Source organism: Equus caballus, chromosome 1 (assembly GCF_041296265.1).
Source record: "Equus caballus isolate H_3958 breed thoroughbred chromosome 1, TB-T2T, whole genome shotgun sequence".
In the NCBI taxonomy this organism is placed as follows: Eukaryota; Metazoa; Chordata; class Mammalia; order Perissodactyla; family Equidae; genus Equus; species Equus caballus.
This window is the reverse complement of record NC_091684.1, coordinates 102930941-102953923: the sequence shown is the minus strand read 5'-3', so window position 1 is coordinate 102953923 and position 22983 is coordinate 102930941. Positions and strand designations below refer to the sequence as shown.

Genomic DNA, 22983 nt, shown 5'->3' with positions numbered 1-22983 from the left:
TTGGAGCCTCCAGAAGCTGGAAGAGGCGAGGAAGGATTCTCCCCTGGAGCCTTCAGATGGAGCGTGGACTCGCTGACACCTTGACTTCAGACTTCTGGCCTCCAGAACACTGAGAGAAAAAATTTGCTGCTTTAAGCCGCCCAGTTGTGGTAATTTGTCACGGCAGCCGTAGGAAACTAATGCAGTGGCCCTGAGTTACTTTAATTATTTTACCGTTTCAGCTCATTTTAGAGCCTTCCATGGGCAAAATCCACCCCGTCAATGAGGATACCCAAAAAATTAGTAGTTGGTGCTGCAGAAGTGGCCTCATGAAGGTGGGAAATGACTTTCTCTAATTGACCAGAAAGCTTAATGACAAAGCCCAAGAGAGTAACAGGAGAAAAAGCCAAGGAATGCTGGGGTATGTGTGGGGCTGTTGGTGGTGGATACATCTTCTCCACTTGCGATATCTCCTCCATGTGGAAGCAGCGCTACTAGTATGACTGACTTGCCCTCTCTATGCCCTCCAGCCCATGAGCCTAGTCCAGAGGGGAACTTAATCTGACTGGTGAGTTTAGAAAGAGGAACTGGGCAAATGCAGCTAAGTGTCCCTACCCCCACCTTCTTGGGAGCTGCTCATCTGCAGAGAGCACACAGCTCAGGAATCAAGGTGATGATGTGGTCTTTCTAGGCTTTACTCTTCCATCTTATTGCTCTGTTGGTTCAAGATGTAGACAGAGAAAGGGGTGTTGTTCTTTGGTTCACCTTGAACACCAACACTTACCAGATTTTTTATTTCAGGCTTTAAGCTAGCTGATGTTTATTATTTATTACCCTACCATTTTATCCTATTTTGGTCTACCTATATTTATTCAATCTATATGTATATATTTATAACTGTCAGTGTGAAGCCACAGGAATGATAATAGCTGAGAGGCCACAACAAGAGGACAACGGCTGCCTCGCTATCTGCTGTCACTGCCTCTTGGCTCTCCCAATGCATCTGCAACTCCGAAAATGACAATTTTCCAAAGGCCCTTTTGACTTGTGAGATTTCAAAGATGGAGCGGTTAGTGCTCCCCAAAACCTTCGCCAGGAAGATGACACATCTTGTTTACTGTAAACTCAGTATTTTAAAAACCATGGTTTCTGGTTTACATAACCAGGAGGGAGCTAAAGAGGAGGCTGGCAAGAGGCAGCCAGGAGGGTACCACACAGGGGAGATCCCCTCACAGAGGGACCGTCCCTGTGATGTCACAGGCCAGACACGGTGAAGAACCAGGTGATGCAGAATCTCCCACGAGGTACCAGGGAGAAGGCCAGCAGGGAGCATCCTCAGCCTGGCTCCTGGTGGATTTACACCAATCTGCTTCCAACGACCTGTTGGAAAGAAAACTGGACTGTGTGCTCCTGCCTTAAAGCTCTCCCTCAGCATGGTTTCACATCCAGAAGTTTGTTCTACAACCTGCATCACGTCCTCTTAAAACGGTTTCTCCCCCTCCCCGAAATCCCAATCACCACACCAACTTTTCCTCTCATCTTCTCCTGACCTCTCAAATTCTACAAACTGTCCTCAGCTACCTGGCTATTCCTCTTTTCCTGTCTCCTGGGTCCTTTATTCCTAGGTCACTCCATGGAACTTTTTAATAGGAATTCCTGATTCCCACCAAACCCAAGGGATGCCTCATAACTGACTGAGCAAGTAACGGATCGCTCCATCTTTGAAGGCAGATGGGGAAATCAATATTGCCAACCAGCATCAGTTACTTCGTTTTCTTTCATACTTGTCACACTATTTATTTTCAAAGTGGTCTCCTTACCTTCCTGGCAGTGTCCAAGGAGGACATTTCTTGGATCAGAAGTCTCTGTCTGACCTGAAATTTCATGTCAATCTCAGTTTTTAAAAATTTGCTTCCCATTTTCCTTATTTACGCTTTGTAGAACACTGGACATTTTGTTCTCAATTTTCCTGACCCCATACACGAATTTGGGGATATTTGTTTCATGAAGTCTTTTGGTTTCTTTCTTGGTTTTCAAAAACAACAATAAAAATGCACTGCTCTGGGACATATTTAATGGAACAGCATTTAGCAATTTCATGGGAAATGCCGTGGAAGTCCCACTCTTGCTTTGATGGTAAACCAGAGACCCAGGCGAGGATCGAATGTCCAACTTGCTTTGCAGGATTCAGGGGCTTCTGTGTGTATCTTCCAGGATGAAGTTCACAATGGAAGAGCCAAAGAACAGAGCTGAGGAAACATCCTTCAAGCGAGAGCCACTGAACCATCCGAGCGAATGGGGAAGACAAAGACAGAAGTCAAAAGTGGCTTATGATGATTGCTTCTTGGTTTTGCTATTTGAAAAAAAGAAATAAACTTTTGATATTTTCACTGTTTAGGGGAAATGATACACATATTACATGCACATTAGAGAACATTTAGAAATTCCTTTCCCCATAAACACATGTATGGATAGATGGTGCCTCAGTAGGTAGCTAGCTGTTTCCACCCACACCATCAGCTTCCATGGCTTCAAGTATCAACCATATGCTGAGAAGTCACAAATCTAAATGTCCAACCAAGGCTGTCTTTCTGATTCTAGACCCACGGGCATTTCCAGCTCAAAACGTTCCAGGTGAAGCCATCATCTTGGCACAGGCTCTTCCCACTTAATATGTTTTCCTCTTCCTCTTCTGTTCCCAACATCAACGAATGACACTGCCACCACCCAACCACCCATGGCCCACGTCAGAAATCGGTGCTGGGCTTGACTCGTGTCTCCTCAGTACCCTACTCCTTAAGTCATTCACTAAGTCTATCAATTCTACCTCTCAAATCCATCTATCTTCTTCTATCTCCACTACCTCTTGTACCAGGTTAGGCCACCACGAGCTCTTACCTGGATTATTAAAAATACAGCCAGAGTAATCATTCTTAAAATCCAATCATATCACGTCATTGCTCTGCCAAATATTATACTAAGCAACCCACTGTGCCTCGGATAAAGTCCAAAACCCCATAGCATGGCACGTGTGACCTTCACTACTTGACCCCTGCCTACCTCTGTCCACTTACTTTTGCCAATTCCATTTGCACTTTGTGCCACAAATGTATTAGTCAGCATAGACTGGTTTATGCTGTGGTAACAAATAAATCAAAAATCTCAGAGGTTTAACAGATAAAGGTAGTTTCTTGTTCGTATCAATTCTAGTGTAAGTTGGACAACTCTCCGGGTCAGCTGTCCTTCATGGTATGGTTCAGCAATCCAGGATCCTTTATTTTATGGCTCTGCCATGTCAACACACAGCCTCTATGTCAACTGCCCAAGGGGAAGAGAGAGACTGGAGAAGCCACAGGAGCTTTTCACTGCCTCAACTAGGAAGCGAAGCACCGCACTTCTACTTTGTTTCATTGGCCAAAGTCACACGGCTCTGCCTAACTGCAAGAAGTCTGGGAATTGTAGCTCTCCAGGAGGATCCAGGAAGGAGGCGTATCAGAAGAGATTTGGCAAATATATAGCATTGTCTTTGCCACACCAAACATTTAAAAAACACGTGGTTGTTGAATTGGAACTTTCATCTGTAGGCCCTCACACGTTTTCCTCTTTGGCTGGAATTCGTACTTCACACCCAAACTTTCTCATGAATAATTCCTGCCCAGAACTATTTTTGTGAAGGAATGCATGGGAACGCCAGGCTAGAACCTCTTTCTCAGGATTATGAAAGCTGGAACAGTATCCTAGACACTGGCTTTTCACTTTCATCCACGAAATGAGATATAAATTATGTCCCTCTAAATTTGACTTTCAAATCAAATGAAAACATTTATTTATACAGATTTTCACATCTCCCTGTGTAATAAAAAGTAGGTTTAGATGGTTGGTTTTAAGTCAATGAGCAATCATCTCCCTAGTTCTGGATCTGATGTGTTACCCAGTCCGTCTCACAGTTGATACCACTGAGAACATATGGGAAAGACAAAGGAGATGAACAAGTCACACATCGACTATTTCTTAATTCTTCTTTTTTATATATCAAAGTCATAGACACTGTATTAACTATCTCTTGTTATGTAACAAAGTATCACAAACTCAGTGGCTTAAAACAACACACATTTACCATCTCACGGTTTCTGTAGTTCAGAAATCCAGGCACGATTCACTTGGCTCCTCTGTTTCAGGGTCTTTCACAAGACTGCAGTTAAAGTGTCAGCTGGGGCTGAGGTCTCATCTGAGGCTTGACTGGGGAAGGATGGCACTTTTAAGCTCATGTGGTTGTCGGCAGAATTCAGTTCTTTGCTGGCTGTCAGCTAGAGTTCCTCAGCTCCTCGCCACATATGTGTCTCTATCATGGAGGCTTACTTCATCAAGTCTAGCAAGGGAGAGAGTCTCCTGGCAAGAGGGAAATTACAATGTTAAATAATAACATAGTCAAAGAAGTGATGTTCCAACACCTTTGCCATATTCAATTGCTAGAAATAAGTCACAGGTCCTGTCTACACCCAAGGGGAGGGGATTATATAAAGGTGTGAATACCAGGAGACAGGGATCATTGGGGGCCCTCTTAGAATCTGTCAACCACAGATACCCTACAATGTTCCCTCAATTCCTTATTGGGCTGAAGGTGCACGCACACACACACACGTGTGAAAATGATGGAAGCGACCAGATAGGATTTGTTCTAGAATATGTGATAAATTTATTCATTCTTTCCTAGAGCTCCCTGCCAGCCATTTATATTATTTTAGAATGCTCATTTGGGATGGTAGATTGCTTTTTATTGGAGGAAAAGCCATAGAAGGAGAGTAGATTTTTTTTCCATTAAGATCCTGTGCTTGTACTTAGACTTTAGTTCTCAACTGAAATATCACTTCTCCCAAGAAATCTCCAACGCCCCCATGACTGAATTAGTTGCCATACGACCCAATGCTTTTTCTTTTTTAAAGATTATGGCACCTGAGCTAACAACTCTTGCCAATCTTCTTCCCCTTGCCCCCTGGTTTTTTCTCCCCTAAACCCCCCAGTACATAGTTGTATATTTTTAGTTGTAGGTCCACCCAATGCTTTTTTAGCTCCCTGTTTTTCCACCTCTGGGAGCATCTATCCCACTGTATCTCGTTTGCTCCTCCAGGAAGGGCTATATCTTATCATGCCCTTGTGTTCGTAGGACCTAGCTCGTGACTGATACCAGGTAGACTGTCAGCTAATATGTATTGCATTTCACCGCCTTGAACTGAACTGTTCTTTGGGCCTATAGCTGACCCGATGTGGATGGTGAGCTCTGAAGAACTTGGTTCCTCACGCTCCTCCACAGGATGTTTTTGCCTAAGTCTTGGTGAAGGCATAACTGGCTATCGAAACCCTCCCAAAGTTAAGTGGGTTTTGCAAAACTTAATACATAGAAATGTTTTTATTGAACTTCTATTTGAAAAAAGACATTTTCCAAGTATCCCTTTGTGGTGTTTCCAATCCAAATATTGCAGAGCTGACATTCAGGAGCACGTCGGGGAGCAGACTAAACAGGTGGGTCTCCGTTTGTGGTGTAGGGCGAGTGACACGCAGTGCAGGCCTGGAGCACACGCTTTTGTGCACAACTGGTCTTGACAGTCTGTAAGAAAACTGACATCACGCTTTTAAACAATAAAGTGTACAGTGTTTAGAGTAATACAGTTTCTTACTTTGCACCCTGTTCTTTTCGTTCGAGTCAGTCCATTCTGGAATAAAACCTTGGTCTCCTGGAGTTGTCAGAGATGATGTTCTAGAGGTGAATTTTGCAGAAAGCTAAGGGGGACTAGTTAAAGAAACATATAGGGCTTGGTTTTGTTTTCTTTTTCTTAAATTTAGCCCTTTTGTGAGTATTTTTCTAAAATGTAGCACGTACTTCCATAAATCCATGAACAGAATCTAATGAGCAAAGGTGTTTGTAGACAACCCGGATTCTTGAACACAAACACAGTACTGTGCAAGGACACGGTGATCCTGTCAGGCTCCACAGAGGTGAGCACAACTGTAGCTGACTACAGTGCTTTTTACTTCTATTGTGCCTTTTACAGTTTTTGTGTAGCACCTTATGCTGCTGGCGTGCCTTTTCTTAGCAGGCATTCTGTCCCTTTCTAATTTACAGCCTCTAATTTACTCTTGAAAACTAGATGAACCGACACGTTAGAACGAGGTGCAAAGTAAGAATCAGTAGTCCTGAGTGAGACCTAAGTGTTTGCTTATATGCAGTATGGTTAAATGTGTGATGTCAGTTGGATGCTCAGAGGCCTTTGCTGTTCTGGTTGTGGTGAGACTAAGAGAGACTGGCTAGAGGTGAGTTCTAGATTAGGGAGGCATTGCTATATTATACAAGCAAAGCATAACAATCTCAGAAGGTACATTGAAAGAACCTCTTGGAATTTTATACTTTCACAATATAATGGAGAAAGTTAATGCTCAGAGAAGCGAAGTGACTTACCCAGAATCCCCCAGTTTGTGGCCAAGGCTGGACCGGTAGTGAGTTTTCTGACTATAGCTCCAGTGTTCTCTACACTCATCTTCTGCCTCTGAGCAGAAGACAAGGGTCTTGTCAAGGGCAGAGTGAGATGAGTTCAAAGGCACTGGCAAATCCCTTCTCCAGGGTATCTATGTTATGCTTATGCTCCACAGTGGAGTCTGTCAGGACACATGCATGTGATATGTGCAGGATTATCAGGATATGAGACGCACACAAAACTGAGTCAGGTCAGCCACCTTCCCAGCCCTGGAGGCCAGATGGCAACCAGGCTCAGGTTTGGACCTGGAGAGTTTGCTGGCCCTGGAAAAGGTCACCAAATCCCAACTCGGTTTCTTAGTAGCACTTTAGGGGACTCTAGCCCTCCTCCACTTCACCCCCAAAGATTTGGAGCTTTCTAGAAAGAGTCAGTGCAACACCACCCCCAGCCTCCTGACAGACATTTTGATTGGCTCAGTCCTCCAGTGCAGTAGCGGTCCTAATCCCCAAGTCCTGACCTGAAATCATGGCTCTGGCACCTCCACAAAGTCATGAAATCACGGATCTGGCACCCCGAGATGCTCCTTGGGAATCTCAGCACAGGAGGAGAGGAGAACCAAGAAGGAGAGTGCACCAAAGCACAGAGAGCCCTCACCAAGTAGGACACCTCCTGTCATACCTCTTCCCAAGGGCTTTATTCACTTACGAGGCAGAAGAGCCACCAGATGAAGACCTGGACACATTCTATAAAGCAAATTTCTGTTCCAAAGGAGGACCTCACTCTGGACAGGCAAACGTCCACCACCAGCAGCTGAGCAAGCTTCCTGTGTGGGGTTGGGGACATCCGAGAAGACAGAGAGTGGATGCTGTTGGCATGGGAGCCCTGTCCAGACTCTTGTTATTGGCAGGTACATGCACCCTTCAGCTTACACAAGTGTGCCCGCCAAGGGTGAGACCTTCTCCTGTCTTTGGCTTATGGGAGCCACCTTGGAGCTTACACCATCACCCAGCTCCAGGAGTGGCTATGACTGACTGGCAGTGGGTACAGCAACCTGGTCCCCTTGTCTCAAGACAGGGCAACTCTGTGGTGTAGCCTTTGCTCCAGGGTCTCAGAGGATCAGGCGAAGGCTAGACCTGACCTGGGGCACAGGCTTGCTCTGCTCTTGCCCCTACCCTAGCCTGCTTCCCTTACTTCCTTACAGGTTTTTCCTGGGAGAGCATGCCCTCAGAATCCCACACCCCTGAGACACCATGCTCCCCCAATGTCCCTGCCTGTCAGCTCCCGGTGGCCTTGGCTGAGAGTGTGTCCTCCGTGCTACGGTCAGTCACCTGTAACTTCCCCAGGCCTGGCCTCCGAGTCCTCCTTTCTCCCAGCCTCCAGCACATTCTTCTTGGTGTGCTCCCCAAGTCCACCTCATGAGTCTGCAACCAGAAAGAGCAAGTCCGCATCAAGAAAAAATTCAGGCCGATGCCCTGAAGTGATGTCCCCTCTCTCTTAGGGTAACATACACCTGCACCCCAACACCAGCACCACCGTTAGTCACTTCCCTGGTCTGTTCTGTCTCTCTCTCATACACATGGTGCCTCGTTGTGCTTGTCTGGTTGGGGTCAGCAGGCAGTGCTGGAATGAGGCGTAGAAATCTCTGAAACTCACCCAGGGAAGAAGCAGATCCTGAGACAATGGAAACTGGGAACTCAAGAAGATGGATCTTAGGGGAGAAACAACTGGTTTGTTAGCCCTCTCGGAGTTGAGAGGCACCACCCTTCTGCCCAGGATTCTCATGGAAGGAGTAATCCAGGAGCTAGGCAGGGAGGGGCCTGAACCCCCTAGAGACAGCCTGTGTGGGTAGCTGCACCCAGTAGCCCAATTAGCCAGACTGGACTTTTTGGGGTTCCTTCTCTTCTATTCTTCCCACTCCCCAATCTTCCCCCACCTCCACGCCTTTGGCGATGTCAGAATGTTTAAACACTTTGGCCAGGCCTCAGGGCAAAGGGTGAAGCGTGGGAGGGGAGCAGTGGGTGGGCCACTGAGGCAAGGCTCTGTGTCTGCACTTGGGCTGAGGGATGAAGGACAGTTCCACCGGGGTAGTTAGGTGGTGAATCTGCAGACAGGATCCCTGAGGTCCAGCCAGCCCTCTCCAAGTGGAGTCTTTGTCATCCTTGGTCACGGTGCCTTAGCCACACACGTAGGATTGCTTGATCTTCTAGGGTGAAAGGAAGGCAGAGCTATTATCGGAGTATTGGTGATGCTTTCTGCTTTTCACTCCTGATCACCTATTCCTTGAGAGGCTGGCCTGGTACTAAATGGAATCTGTAGGAGAGGAAAGCTCACCCTCCATACTTGATGTGGGGTGTCCCTGGAGGCTGGCTCAGGAGTCAAAAGTGCCCAAGGGAAAACGCAACAGGAAGTCCTGCTGAGCCATTAAAACCTTAGAGCAGAGCAGCTCAGATGTTCCCAAGAAACCCCCCACCCCCGGGGCCGCCTCAGGGCCTTCCCGGGTTTCAGGCACCGGAGCTCAGCTCAACACAGCTGCCACTGCACAAGCAGAATGTCTCTTTGAATTCTCCATTTCATCTTGAATATTCATGTGATTTTTGCAATAGACTCCATGACACATCAGGGCTTGTTTTAGAACCTAAGGATGAGAGAAGTGGCACCGTCTAGCTGCTAAGCACATGTGGGGGTCAAGCCTTTCCACGTCAGTCTCCTTTGCAAAATGGAATAAAAATAATACCTACCCTGGAGGCTGGTGTGATGACTGAGTTAAGACAATCGAGTGCCTTGGAACAGCATCTGGGGCATCGTAAGTGTTCTGAAACGTTAACATCATTATTCCTCTCCTGATACCCTGATATGAGAACCACATGCAGTCCATCACCATTATTTGCAGATTCCGTATTTGTGAATTCATCTGCTTGCTAACATTTATTTGCAACCCCCAAATCAATACTTGCAACCCTTCAGTGGTGGTGATTCGAAGAGGGGTGAAAAGTTTTAGTCACCTGATATGAAGTCCCAGCCAAGGTCAAACAAGGCAACACTCTGCCTTCTTGTTTCAGACTTCATGCTGTAAACCAGTGTCCTCTTAGGGTCTCTTTAGTGCCACTTTTCACATTTCTGTCCGTGTTTGTGATTTCGCTGTTTAAGATGGCCCCCTAGAACAGCAGTGAAGTGCTGTCTAGGTTCCTGAGCAGAAGGCAGCTGTGACGCGCCAGGTGGAGAAAACTCCTGTGTTAGGTAAGACGCCTGTGTTTGAGAACTTCACCCAGGCATAAGACATAGTGCGGTGGCTGTGGGTTCAACACCAGTAAATCAACAATAGATGTTAAATAAGATGTTTTTAAAGAGAAACACACATAAAATGTTATTGATGGGTGGCAAAAATGGGACTAGAGGCTGGCAGGAGCCTGACCCCGTCCTTCCTGGAAGAGCAATGTATTCCCACATTCATCGTTCCGCTGACTTGGGAAGGATGTAACTAAGGCGAATAAGGAGACCCGCGTACACAGGTGCATTCTTTCTGGTTTAGCCCCGCCATCCCTGCCCCTTGCTGACTCGTCTCCTCCCGCCTCCTGCCTCCCTCAAACTGAACGTCCTCTGCTCACCTCCCGCAAGACTCCGGCCATTTTACATGGAGCGGAGAGGCGGTTTTGGAGATCTTCCTCCCGGTGCAGGAAGTCACCAGAGTAAGGATGGGAAGACAGGCAAGGAAGGCAGGCAGGGCCAGCGCCTCGTGGGGAAGCTCCAACGCCACACGGAAGGTACCAACCGCGGAGCCCACGGGCGAGCAATCCAGGGACGAGCAACCGAGGCTCTAGAGAAGAAACACGGCCTCCGGTCCTGGCCTTGCACCTCGCGACGCGAAAGTCATTTATCCCCTGAGCCTCGCTTCCTTATCGGTGAAATGGGAACAATGCTACTAATGGCGCCACCGGGCCCTGGTGAAGATGAGCTGCGCGTAAAGAGATCGGCACAGGGCTGGCGCCCACTGGGCACTCAAGGAGACGATGGCTGTGGCGGTACTTCGGTGGGGGCGAAAAGCAGACTTCCGCGCAATCCTCCGGCCCTTGGCTTCAAACCGCTGAGACTGGGCCCAAGCCAGGGACAACATCTCGCCTTACTTCTCCTCATCTCCACAGGTCCACAAGGAAATTCACCCCACTGCCCGGTCCCTGACACCGCCACGCCACCCCGAGTCCCAGGCCTGGGCACCCCATGGTTTGGACAGCTGCGGAGCTCGCTGTTTGTTCCCCAGGCCTGGCTCATATGAAGCGGCACCAGGTACCCGGCTAAGGGGTGCCCCTCCTCCGTCGCTCGTGGTCCCTGGCAGCCAAACGTCCGGGCGCCGAGCGAGCCCACTGGAGTCCCGCGGGCCCTCGGTCTCCGACTTCGGTCACGCCTGGCCAGGAGCGCCCGAGGCTCGCAGGCACGAGCCAGGGGCTCCAGGCAAACCTCCGTGGGGCCGCCGGGCCTGCCTTCGCAGCGTCGGCGCCCGGGGCGGGCCGGGAGGGTAGAGGCTCGGGGAGGTCGGGTTGGGGGGCGACAGCATCCATGCTCGCGGCTCCGGCCGAGGCGGGGCGCCCGGACGCCCTCCCCAGCGCGCCCGCCGGCGGCGGCGGTGGCGGCGGCGGCAATCCCGGCTCTTGGCACCGCGCCTGGCGGCCGGCCCAGCGCGAGGAGTGGCTTCCAGGAAGCGGGCGGAGGAGCGTTCCAGCCGAGTCTCGCCGTCGCCGCGGCCCCGCGCGCTCCGAGCGGCCCGGGCCGGCCCTGCCCCCGCTCTCCCGCACCCCGGGGCCCCCTGCTCGGGCCGAGGGCGCGGGGCGGGCGCCGGGCGCGCTGTGCACTTGCCGGGCGGTGCAGGTGGCGGCGCGCGCCCTCCGCCTCTGGGTCCCGGCCAGCGCTGCGCTCCGCGCGCCCGGAGGGGCGGGAGAGGCGGGGCGGCCCCCGTCCCAGCCCCATTTAACTTCGCGGCGGCGGCGGCGCCGCGGGCTGGAGGCCGGCGTCGGGGAAGGTCCTACTCTCGGATTCCGCACGAGGTGTGGACGCGGCCGTCTCTGTTGCCCCTCTCCAGCGCGCGCCTAACCCGCGCGTCTTGGACCGCACGTCCCGGACGCTCCTGCGGCGCAAGGTGGGTGCTGCGGGCTCGGCACAGGGGGCGAGGAAAGGCTCTCCCCGGGGGAGTAAGATGTGAGCAGGGGCGTCTAAGCAGGGTTGAGGACTCCGAGAGGGAGGAGGGGACTGCGCGGGCCCCCGGGGGCTCCGGGACGGGGGCGCTCGCCACGGCGTGGAGACCTCTCTGGGGGCACGCTCCCTGGGGTCCTGGAGGGTTCGGGGAGAGACATTCCGGGCTCTGCGCGGGCAGAGGGGCGCTCCTGATTGTGGGGCGACTCCAGAGGGCTGGGGGTGTTCAGGTGTGGGGGGTTTCTGGGAAGAAAACGGGCTGACGGCAGCTCATAGCCTTGGGCGTCGGGAAGTCTGGCAGGTTGGCAAGTGGGTCGCGAGCGCCGAGAGCGCCAAGGGCCGAAGCGACGCGCCCGCCGTGGAAAGTGGGTGCCGGGGGAGCGGCGCGCGGCGGGTCGTCGGAGGCGCGCGCGCCAGGACCGCTGGTGCCGGCGAGCGAGGGGCGCGCGGTTCCAGGGACCCGCACTGGCCGCCTCCCTGCAGCCCAGAGTCGCCGCCTCAGGTCGGAAACAGCAGCACATTTGCGGATCGCATTAGGCCAGGCCCTTAATGCTTTCTCCAGATGGAGAGAAGCCACCGACCCGCCCCCGGACACCGGCTCCGCCAAGGCGCCCGCGAGGCGAAGCGAGAGGCGAGTGTGACCTCGGCTTTTCCAGTCTCACTCGAAGTGATTTCCCTGCAAATTGTCGGGAGAACTCTGAAGAACTTCCGCCAGCCCTCCTTGGCTCAGAGGGCCTCTGCTGGTTCGCCCTCACCTGCTTTTAGGAGATTGTGGTCGGCTGGCTCTGAGGCTTCCAGCCTTCCTTGACTCTGCCTGCAGGTCTGGGGCTCCAGGGCGAACGGTGTCATCTCCTGGGGAAGGCTTTCCGGTCCTAGAATGGTCACTATCTTGCTGCGTGACCTTAGGCAGGTCCCATCCCCTCTCTGGCCTGGCATAGTTGGCCTGAGTCTCATTTTGGCCTGAAGTGGCAGAAGCTGGCAGGTGCCCTAAGCCTTGGCTGCATGCTGGCTTCCTGAGTCGGGTGCCAGTAGCCACACCCTGCTGCTGACAGATGGACTGGGAAGTGGCTGGTGCAGAGATGTCTCAGCTTCTGCAGGGCTGCAGGTGAGGGCTGCACACTGGAGGCGAGTCTAGCTGCCTTCCTGACCTTGAGGCGGACCCATCCTAAAGATAGCCCCGGACAGCCTGTACCCTGGAGTGGGTAGCCCCATCCTGGACCAGTGCAGACCTTTCAAAGATGTTGTATGGGGTTCAGGGCCCCTCCCTCTGATTGGTCTGTTAAATCATGGGTGCTGCTACTGGAGTCAGAGCTGGTTGGAAACTAACTCCTCTTTTGTGGGCTACAGGTGAGACCCCCAGCATCCGGGACCCCATGGCTTCCTGGAAGAGCCCCTGCTGGCTGCTGATGTGGATGGTCTTCACGCACTCTGCCCTTCTGCAGGTAATAGGGAGGGGAGAAGAACGGGAGGCAGACACCTGTTTACTGAGGAGCGTTATTCCAGATCACCTAAGATGTGCTATTGTTACGGTTAATCCTATGCCAAAGAGAATCTGTTTTTGTCTCTTACCTCCAGCAAAGGGTATTTCTGGTTGCTTTAGCTGTAAGGATGGTCCAGTTGCTTGAGTCCTCTCTGAGTCCTGAGCAGGGCCTTGTTGCCGCTGTGCAGACTCTGCACCAGTGATGACCAGGGTTGTGATGGACCCTGTCTTTTCAGTCTCGAATGGCTGTCAGCATGTGCCTAGAAGAGACTGGACTCCTGGAGGCCAGGACACGAGGGATGGGCAGAGCCCAGGTTCTGGCCTTTGCTCAGCCACTGAATAAGTATTCTGAGTTTATGTTTATCAACACATATCATACTATTTTACAGTTTTTTATTTAGACTCTTGTCGTTCCCACCAGCCTGGGGGGGGGTGGGTACCCAGCTCATGCACTGCATCCTCATTTGCTGACAGGGCAGACTGAAACAAAGGAGTGAAGCTAGCATTGCCTGTGAGACAATAGGGAATGGTGGAGACAGTGGCAAAGACGCTGGTACATGCTCCATCTATTAAGAGCAGCCTCTACTCAACTCTAGCTGATCTCTGCCAAGTGAGAATGCAAACCCAGGATTGCTAGATCTTCCTGTTTTTCAGGATAGCTGGATCATCCAGATTTCCTATGATCGCTCAGTTTTTAAAGCACTTAAAGCCAGACAAATATGTCTGTAGCCTGGGTTCAGCCAAGCCACTTGTAGTCCTCAATCTAAAGGCGCAGAGCACATCTGAGTCAGTGTTGTGTCCCGAGGCTCTGCCCGTCCAGTGCCTTGTGTGACTTAGAACGTGCTAGCCCTTGTGGCATCTTGTGTGATTGAGAGCAAGGCCACCCCTTCCTGCAGACGTAATTTCGCAGACACTTGGCTTGGTGGCCAGGGTACCCTCAGGGTCTAGCAGAGGGCCTGGCAGTCAGTCCGGGCTTGAAGGTCTGTTAAATGGGCAGGCATGTGCGTATAAAGGGCTATGCCCTGGGGTGGGTTGATGTGACTGCTCTGTCCCTCATTTCACTCTCCTGTCCTTAGTGTTTCAAAGGCCTCTTTCAGCTCCAAAGCCCCAAGATTTTTGTGACTCATGCAGGACTAGTTAGTGATGTACATCTTTTCCGTCGTTACCCATTTTATTGATGCTGCCATCATCACATTCTAATAGATATCTTCTGTTAGAACAAAAGTTAAGTGTTTTCACAGTGATTTTAGGGTTTTTCTGGTCAGCAAGGTGTTGTGTTGTGATAAAAGGATGGAGACCTGTTTTTCCATCCTATCAGCTGATCTGAGACGGACTCTCAGAGCCTCAGAGATTTGTTCCTGGTCAAATGGGGCTGAGGCTTCAAAGTCGGGGGTTTTGGTTTATCTTCTTTCACCCCATAAAATTTAAAAGTGCTTTGAGACAGTCTGTTGACCTTTGGCCAAGGGTGGTGTGTGCCCAGCTTGGATCACTCACTGACCTCTTTTGGATTTTTCCATATCTTTGTGGCTCTGGCAGTGTTGTTTCCGTGTATCAGGCAGCGTGCACACAAGGTCGTGAAAGGAGATTGCAGGCCAGCAGTCTTGATCAGCCACACCATCCGCTGTTCGAATCCCAGCTCTACCACTTCTTTACCTGTCACCCAACCGTCTCTGTGTCTCAGTTTCCACATCTGCAGAGAGGGGGCGTCTGCCTCATAGACTTGTTTGCAAAAGTGAATCGTTGGGAACTGGAAAAAGTAACTAGCAGAACCAAGCAAAAGCAGTGTCTGGCACAAAGTAACTGCACAGTAAATGTTAGAGCTCTGTTGTTGCCATTGCTTGTTAATATTAACAGTTGGAAACAAACCTGGTGCCTGTAATTCTGCTGTGGGACTGTAGGGGGCACTCAGGAGGCATCAGCTGAGGAGAGAAGATGCTGCAGAGACTGGAAGGAGGTGGGGCCTAATCTTCTCTGGGCAGTTACTGCAGGTGTCACTGTCATTGGCCAGGGCAGTCATACCACAGGCCCCAGAAGCCTATTCTGATAAAGAGTAGGTCAGGCCTGGGGCCCTGCCCATGGGTTGGACGCTTGGTTATCTCCCTGGGGTCATCATGGGTTTGATTCAAAGCTGCCCCTCTGAGGTATCTTGGGATTTTGGTGTTGGGGGGCCCTTAAGGTGTTCTTCAGTCCCTCCCTTTGCCTTATAAGTGCTGCCACCAAGTGGCTGGTAGAGAATTAATAGTCCTGTGAGGCTGAGCCGCAGGGACCGTGGGATGTGCCAACTAATTTTATAAAAGCTAGATTCTCTTTGTTAAATCAGCTAAAACTGAAACTCTAATATTCCCTGACTGCAAGTAATTGTGATAGATTGCAGGGCAAGCCATGAGGTCGGCTGGCTGGTGTTTTTCTGACTCGTTCTTGACCGCTTCTGGAGGAGCTCACTGTTTCCCTCACCCAGACGGCTGCAAAGGCCGCCCATCTTCCCATCTCACAGGCCCTGGAAGCTTCCCGATGCTCTGGGCCCTCTCCTTAGGGACCCCGATCTTCCCTCATCGAGGAACAGCTGCTACGGTTCCAACTGTCTCTTCCAGCCTTCTTCTTTGAGAAGTCTTGACTCAGTGGGGTATAAACACGGAGCCAACCGCCAGCTCCAACCGTGCTTTGTCAAATCCATTCCATTTCCATCTTTAATGAAATCTTGGGCACATTCATTTTCATTTCATTTCAACTTAAAATTTCCATTCCCCACTTGATTTAAACCTCACCTTCCTTCTGTCTAGTCTAGGCTCGACACGTGGCTCTGGGTCCCTGAAGTGGGGTCATGCTGTGGTCCAGTCTCTTCTCACCTCAGCCGGTGGTGAGGCCTGGTTCTGGGTACTTCTTCCTTTTCAGTATTCCGGGTCCAGCTTTCCTGGGGTTGGAAACAAGGAGAGGGGGCAGGGAGAAGGGCAAACAGCTCTTTGCTTAACTGGATGCCTCTCTCTGGTAGTTGCTGCTGCCTCTCCGGCTCTGCCTGACCCTTCTGCCCTCTGGGTCACACATGTGAGCTCTTCAGAGGGCTCCGCAGGACCCACCTTTCCTGTAGCAGGAGGGCCAGCTCTGGCTTGCCTCCTGCTGCTGGGGTCTTCTTGTCTAGCAGGCAGCCCTGTTGGGTGGGGTGCTGGCAGGATGGCTTAAACCCAGCTGCCTTTGGTGTCACCCACTAGATCCATAGGAAAGGCACGCCTCCTTGCTGTGCAGACAGTGGGGGTATAGCGTTCTCCAGCGCTGCCTCCTCCCTCTGTCCTGCCAACTCCCTTCGGTTCTCCATTCCTTGCTCTGGCAGGCCCAGGGGCAGATCCACAGATCCAGTCTAAGCAGATGTCCGTCTGGGGAGTGGAGCACCAGTCTCCCCTTGCAGGTGCTCCTGTCTCTATGAGTGATTCTTGTTTTCTTCAATGCATCTCAGTCTTCCTCCTTAGAGACCTGGGAGGGAGGGAGGTGGTGGCTGGTTATAAAGGTCTTGTCATTCCCCTTCTTGGAGAGCTGTAAGGGAGATGTCCGCCTTACATTGGTAGCTCTCTGTAGAGTATGGGGTACTTATTTCCTTCTCGTCGTCAGCTTTGGCCCCTGTAATCCAGTGTTTTAGCATTGGGAAAGGTCCCATTGAAGATGTGGATGCTAAAATTAGACATGTTGGCTCTAGCCTTGGGCTAATGCTAGTCTTGGCGGGAGTTCTGCCCGCAGTGGTTCTGATTTCAGCAGTTCTGGTCTGATGTTTTAAGTATTGTTGTTTTAGGCGGTTCTGGTCTCAGTGGTTCTCTCTGGTGTTGTTTCTGGTCTTAGTCAATCATTCTGGTTTCATCAGTTCTGGTATTGAGGGTGGTTCTGGTTTCAGTGATTCTGGATATTTTGGTGGTCCTGGTCTTGATGGCATTTTTGTCTCGGTGACTGTCAACTTGCTGGAGGCTCTGGTATCAGCAGTTCTTGTCTTGGGGTTGGCCCTGGCCCGGGGCAGTTCTCCCCCTCTGACACCACAGACATTCATCCCAAACTTTAGCATTCACTCAATCTCCTTTAAATCAGGAAGCAGAATCCAAGCTCAGTGGTTGTTGTGAGGTTCAGAAATGCTCCGTCTCCTCCAAGCCATTCTTCTGACCCAGGAGAAGGGGGGTGGCAGACTCAATCCAAGATGGTAGCGTGTGAACTGGGCCCTACACGAGCGATGGTTAGAGGTCCACAAGCACTTGTATTGACCCTTTGCAATAGCTTCTTATGATACCAATTAATTCACGGTGGGATCTTTTTTTTTTTTTTTCCATCCTTTTCATCTGTTTCTCTCTTTACTCTCATATGCACGATCTCTGTATTTTCTGCCCATCCTTCCTCAGGACTCCCCAGCCAAGTTCTGTGGCACTTTTCCTGCTGTTCCCTATCCAAAGAGGAGGTTTAAGAGAATGACAGTTAGTTGATTGAGCTCATTGCCAATGCTTGACATTCCATGTCTAGAGGCACTGGCTTCTAGCAGATAAATTATGCAAATAAGACATTTAAATTGTAGAAAAATAGAAGAGACAGATCAATGAAAAGGAAAATCAAAATAAAAAATTTGCCTTATCACCCAGATAAGTATTAACAATTTCATGTATAATCTTCCAGACTTTTACTGTGCATAAATATGATGTAAATCTATGTGTATGTTTTGATAAATGGGATCATGCTGAACGTGCTATTTTAGACGTCATTTTTTCCAGAGAGCATATCGCGAACATCTTTCCATGTCAATGCATATACGACTGTGTTTTCATTTGTAACGGCTGTGTTCATTGTACTAATGGATATACCACAATACCGTAATTTGCTTACACAGGTTATTTCTTCCCTGGATATTTAGGTTGTTTCCAGGATGGTTTGTTCACTTGTGTCTGCTGTCAGCCACCTGTAATAAACGTCTTATGCTCACTTATTTGAATATTTCCTTAGAATAAAGTTTTCTTGATGGAATGTGCTTTACTAAACAGTTGATACATGGTGCGGCTTTCCTCCTCTTCACCCTGTTTTATTCTGGGTGCAGTTTTTCCAGAACTCTGGCTTTTATGTCATAAATGTACTTCCTGTGTGACCTCATCCTCTTAGTGATTTTGGATGCAGATTCCAAGCTGTCTTGACACTAATGACAGAGTCTGAGCAGAAAGACCTGAGCTTGGCCTGGAGGCCGACTCCACTTTATGACCAGATTGTCCCCAAGGCCTGCAGCTTCTGGATGGAGTCATGGATAGGTCGGGGGGAGAGCGGATGCGAGCGCTCACCATGTTTGTCTGCCGCGTCTGCGTTCTTTCCTCCTCTCTGGCGATGGAATGCCATCTCAGGCTCTTTCTTTGGCTCATCTCTGGCTCTTTTTAAAAGCTACTCAGTTCCAGAATTCTGCCCTCTGCCCTCTTCTTCCTATCTCCATATGCTCCTCCCAGGCAGCCTTTAGTCACTCTCTCCAGAGACTTCTGCCTGGGGTTTATCACAAGGGACCCAGGTCTCCTAATGATTCTGGCTTTCAAATTTGGGCTTTTTTGTTGTTCTCTTCAAATAGGATTATATATATACACTGAAAAGACAAAAAGTCCATTATTTTATTTTAACTGTTAAATGTAAACATTGAAAATAAAACACAATTTTGATAACTCTGTTTTGGTTCATCTTTCTTTCTTATTTTTTAACTTGAGGACCTCTCTGAAATGGCAGAGGCCCAGTATCTCTGAGAGGCTTCTCTCTGCCTCTGCGATGAGCTGCAGATTAGTCCATCCATGAGCTACTGCCCACCTCCACCAGGAGACTCCTTGGGGGCCTCAAACACAATACTTAAACGAAGTCCTCACCGCCTACCTGGCTCTCTCCCACTGCCTGCATTCTCCATCATCTAGTCATTCGAGCCAGAATCCTGGGATCACTCTAGATGCCTTCTTCTCTGTTGCCCCTGCCCTCTACCCATTCAGCCTCTAACTTCCATTGTTCCATCCCAGAAATGTCTCTTAAATCGGCTTCCTCCTCTCTGTTTCTGTTGACACAATATGTTTGAACAGTAGGGTACATGGTGGTGTGGGGTATGAAATAACAGTGAACAAAGATAGTTTGTGGCTACACCGGGGAGGAACTTGATGAGCATGCTGAATGAATAAATAATAAAGAGGACTTTATTCAGTGGGCAGCATGGAGTCCTGGGGGCGTTGATCAGGAGGTGATGGGAGGCACTGTTAAGACTCCCTTGGACCACTGGGGGCACACTTGAGCAAAGGATACTTGGGAGGCCACTGGCTGATAGTGATAAGAATGAGATCTTCTACTCAGTCTCCAAGAGTGCTTGGGCGGGGAGTTAGTTCTAGATAAGAGGATATGAATATGGAAACCATTTTAGAACCTGAAGGAGTAGGACTTGACCAGTGATTGAATGGGGTTGAGAGAGAGGGAAGAATTGAAGATTCTGTCAGGTTTTGAACAAGTTTTAGGGGAAACCTGAAAGTGAAAATTCACCCTGATCTTGTGAAATGGTTGGTTATGTTTGGAGGAGTAGATTCAGGGGGAGATGCGGAAGGTGAGGCACTGAATAAAGGACGTGTATAATGCTCTTTGAGAGCGAGACAGCATCATTAGAAAGGTTTTTCTAGCAAAGCGAACACTGCAGTATATACGTACTCCAAGGGGAAGCAGCCGGGAGAGAGGGAGAGGTTAAAGACACGAGAGGAAAAAACCAATTATATGTAATTGTTTCATAACAGAAAAAAAGTAGGCAGTGTTCCCCCACAGCATTGCTAATGGATCTTAAAGTACCAAAGCTAACATCTTATGGAAACCACATTTCAAGGTTTATGATTGTGATTGCTCTCAGTTTATTTTTACAAAGATGCTAATTTCCATAAATAGCATGGAAGCATAGAGCGATTTCCTCTCCAAGTATTTTGTGCAATTACTTTCTGGAATTTGTCAGCACTGAACAGCTCCAGCCAACGTGTGCTATAAATTATTGTGGTCAAATACTCAGAAATGCATTTGTTCTCCAAGGCTTCACTTATAAATATAATAGTATTTTACTTTGAAAATAATTTTTAAAAAGGAAGGATAACACTATTTTATTAATAAAAACTCATTTCCAGTAAAGTTTCTTTAAATTCTCTTCACTCTGCCTTTTGAAATTTCCATTGTGTTTTTTTTCTTGATTTAAAAACATAAAACATTTCTATAAGAAAATGTGGAAAACACAGGAAAGGACAAAGATGAAAAAAGTCACCTTTAATTCTACCAATTTTTAGGATTTTGTTGTATATATTTCTAATATTCTTCTTAGAATATTAAGATAAATATATATCTTTTAAAAAGTGATTATACTTTTGGTTATAGCTTTTTAAAGATTTACAAATGTGAGGAATATTTCTATGTCATTAAATTTTTTTTTTGACACCTGAGTTAACGTCTGTTGCCAATCTTATTTTTTTTCTTCTTTTTCTTCTTCTCCCCAAAGCCCCCCAGTATATAGTTGTATATTTTTGTTGTGGGTCCTTCTAGTTGTGGCATGTGGGGTGCCGCCTCAGCATCGCTTCATGAGCCGTGCCATGTCCACACCCAGGATCCGAGCTGGCCAAACCCTGGACCGCCAAAGTGGAGCCCGCGAACTTAACCACTCAGCCATGGGGCCAACCCCAAATTTTTTGATAATATTTAATGTCTTCATGGTATTGCATCATTTGGACATGCTATATTTTATTAACTAATTCTTTACTACTGAACACTTAAGTTGATCAGTTTTTTGCTGCTGCAGATAATGCTACCATAAATACACTTGCAGATCCTTCTTTGCTCACATTTGTGGTTATTTTCTTTGAATACATTTCTAGAAAAATGTATTTGTTGAGGCATAATTTTTGGATCAAAAGTTCTGTGCAGTTTTAAGCCCTTTGATTTATACTATCAAGTTGCCTTTCAGAAAGCTTCTTTCATTGTATACTCTCACTTTGGAATAGTTGGCATATAAGATTTAAGGAAATCTAAGTAGTGAGAGATTCTGAAAAACACTTTTGGGCCATTTATATTACTGCTTTTGTGTTTGGTCTCCTTAAGACATTAGAAATAGAATAAGAGATTTTATCTTCATATTTTTGCCTATTTTTCTATTGATAATTTCTTATTATTGTAAGTGCTCTTTATATATAAAGAAGAATAACCTTTTGTCTTTAATATGTTGCAAGTAATTTTTCCATTTTGTGATTAATATTTTGTTTTTATTTATGTTTTTGGTATACTGACATTTAAAATTTTCAAGTAGTCTACTCTAGGAGTCTCTTAATTTAAGATTTCTCTGCCTTTGCATCATGCTTAGAAATAATCTCATGTTGAGAGAAAATGTATGTCTCTCTATGTTTTCGTCTAGTTTATATTTCTTCTTAAACCTTATAATTTTTATTTTAGAATATATTTAGTCAGTTAATCTGTCAGTCTCTTCCTGTGCTAATTGATACCATGCTCTTAAAGTTACTGTAGCTTTGTAACATGTTTGATGTCTACGAAGGCAAGACCCCTCTTCATTACTGTAGTTTTCACTAGTCCAGAAGGTCTTTAAAGTTATTTGGTCAAGTTCCAAGAACCAAAATCCTGTTGTTTTAAATGGCCCATGGCATAATGGAGGGGTAACAAGAGTTCCTTCCCTCAAAACTACATAAAACAAAATAACAAACAACAACAAAGCGAACAAAGTGTGTCTCCAAAGAAACAAGGAGCTGGCACCAGCCCCAAACACAAACTCCCAAGTCCTTTTTCTGAGTGAGACAGGATCCTGAAGGCTAGTGTGTGTCTCCTTGGGTTGTGAGCGGGGCAGAGACTTCCCTAAGGATGACTGTCACGAATTGTATCTATTTAATAAACTTTTGGTAAGAGTTGTGAAACTGGGGGGCTCTGATGGGACTCGAAAGAAGTGGGTGTTATCCCCAAAGAGACCTAGTTTGACTCCAAAAATGGCAAAGGGTAGAGAGTCGAAGGGGAAAATTGTTGACACAGAGCTTGTGTCGTCTAGGTGCATAATGTGACCTCTTACAGAGGGAGACGGCTGAAATGGGTAACTTTCCAGAGCGAAGAGCTGTGGATGATGGGCTTTCTGCACAACCTCACTGACTTCTGAATGTTGGCAAAAAAGGGAAGAGGTGACCCTAGGCAAAAAGAAAGAGCGTATTTACTAAGAGCGTATTTAGCCAGACAACAATGCAGAATTGAAGCAATGGACTACTCTAGTTCTTTCTGTCTTATAGCTCACGTCCTCTTCAGGCTCTTCCTCAGCAAACAACTGACCCCCTGAGAAACAGCAAAAATAAACACAATGGAATAAGCATTGGGGACGTGCGAGACAGAATGGGTATTCTACAAGATAAAATATAAGACAAAGAAACAAATGATTGTAGAAAAGTGATAACAAAGGAGAACAAAGGAGATCAAACATATGTATAATTAATATTTCTTACAAAGAACAGAAAAAATTCAACAATGTATTGAAAGAAGACTTTTCTCATTGTTTTTCTTCAGGTCTTTTTTAAATACTGATTCTGTCACTCTCTGGCTAATCTGATCTTTTTCCCGTGTGGGTGCCTTGCTTTGTCTGCTATGATGCTTACATGGTTTCTTCTTTATTCTGAAGTCCATTTATCTGGACGTGATGTAAATAATTTTATGTAAATAATTTTTTTATCTTCATCAGTGTGTGTGTGTGTTTTCCAGGAAGGATTTTTAGATCTGGTCTTCAAATCTGTAATGTTTTTGTTGTTTATTTTGCCATTCTTTAAGCTCACTTTTTGTTGTTAAAATATTTTCTTTAAACTCTTGTATTTCTACCCAAGCTTTTTAAAATAGAGATCAGGTTGTCTA

General features: G+C 47.9%; 1 protein-coding gene and 1 long non-coding RNA gene across 6 annotated transcripts in view; one reads left to right on the top strand and one right to left on the bottom strand.

Annotated features, from left to right (window-relative positions):
- Nucleotides 1-2031: 2031 nt before the first annotated feature.
- LOC111775136 (uncharacterized) lies at nt 2032-5165 on the bottom strand. Its single transcript, XR_011424118.1, has 2 exons — nt 4097-5165; nt 2032-2332 (listed from the first exon to the last, which is right to left on the bottom strand). It is a non-coding gene; the product is annotated as an uncharacterized lncRNA (long non-coding RNA).
- Nucleotides 5166-11287: 6122 nt separating this feature from the next.
- SH3GL3 (SH3 domain containing GRB2 like 3, endophilin A3) overlaps nt 11288-22983 on the top strand; it is a 320477-nt gene continuing 308781 nt past the window's right edge. For all 5 annotated transcript variants that reach the window (XR_011424088.1, XM_070230150.1, XM_023649368.2 and 2 more), the window contains exons 1-2: nt 11288-11577; nt 12978-13072. Coding sequence is in view for 4 of the 5 variants with exons in the window: in XM_070230150.1 (XP_070086251.1) it covers nt 13004-13072 (69 nt within the window). In the remaining variant the exon portion in view is untranslated. The remainder of the gene's footprint in view (nt 11578-12977; nt 13073-22983) is intronic.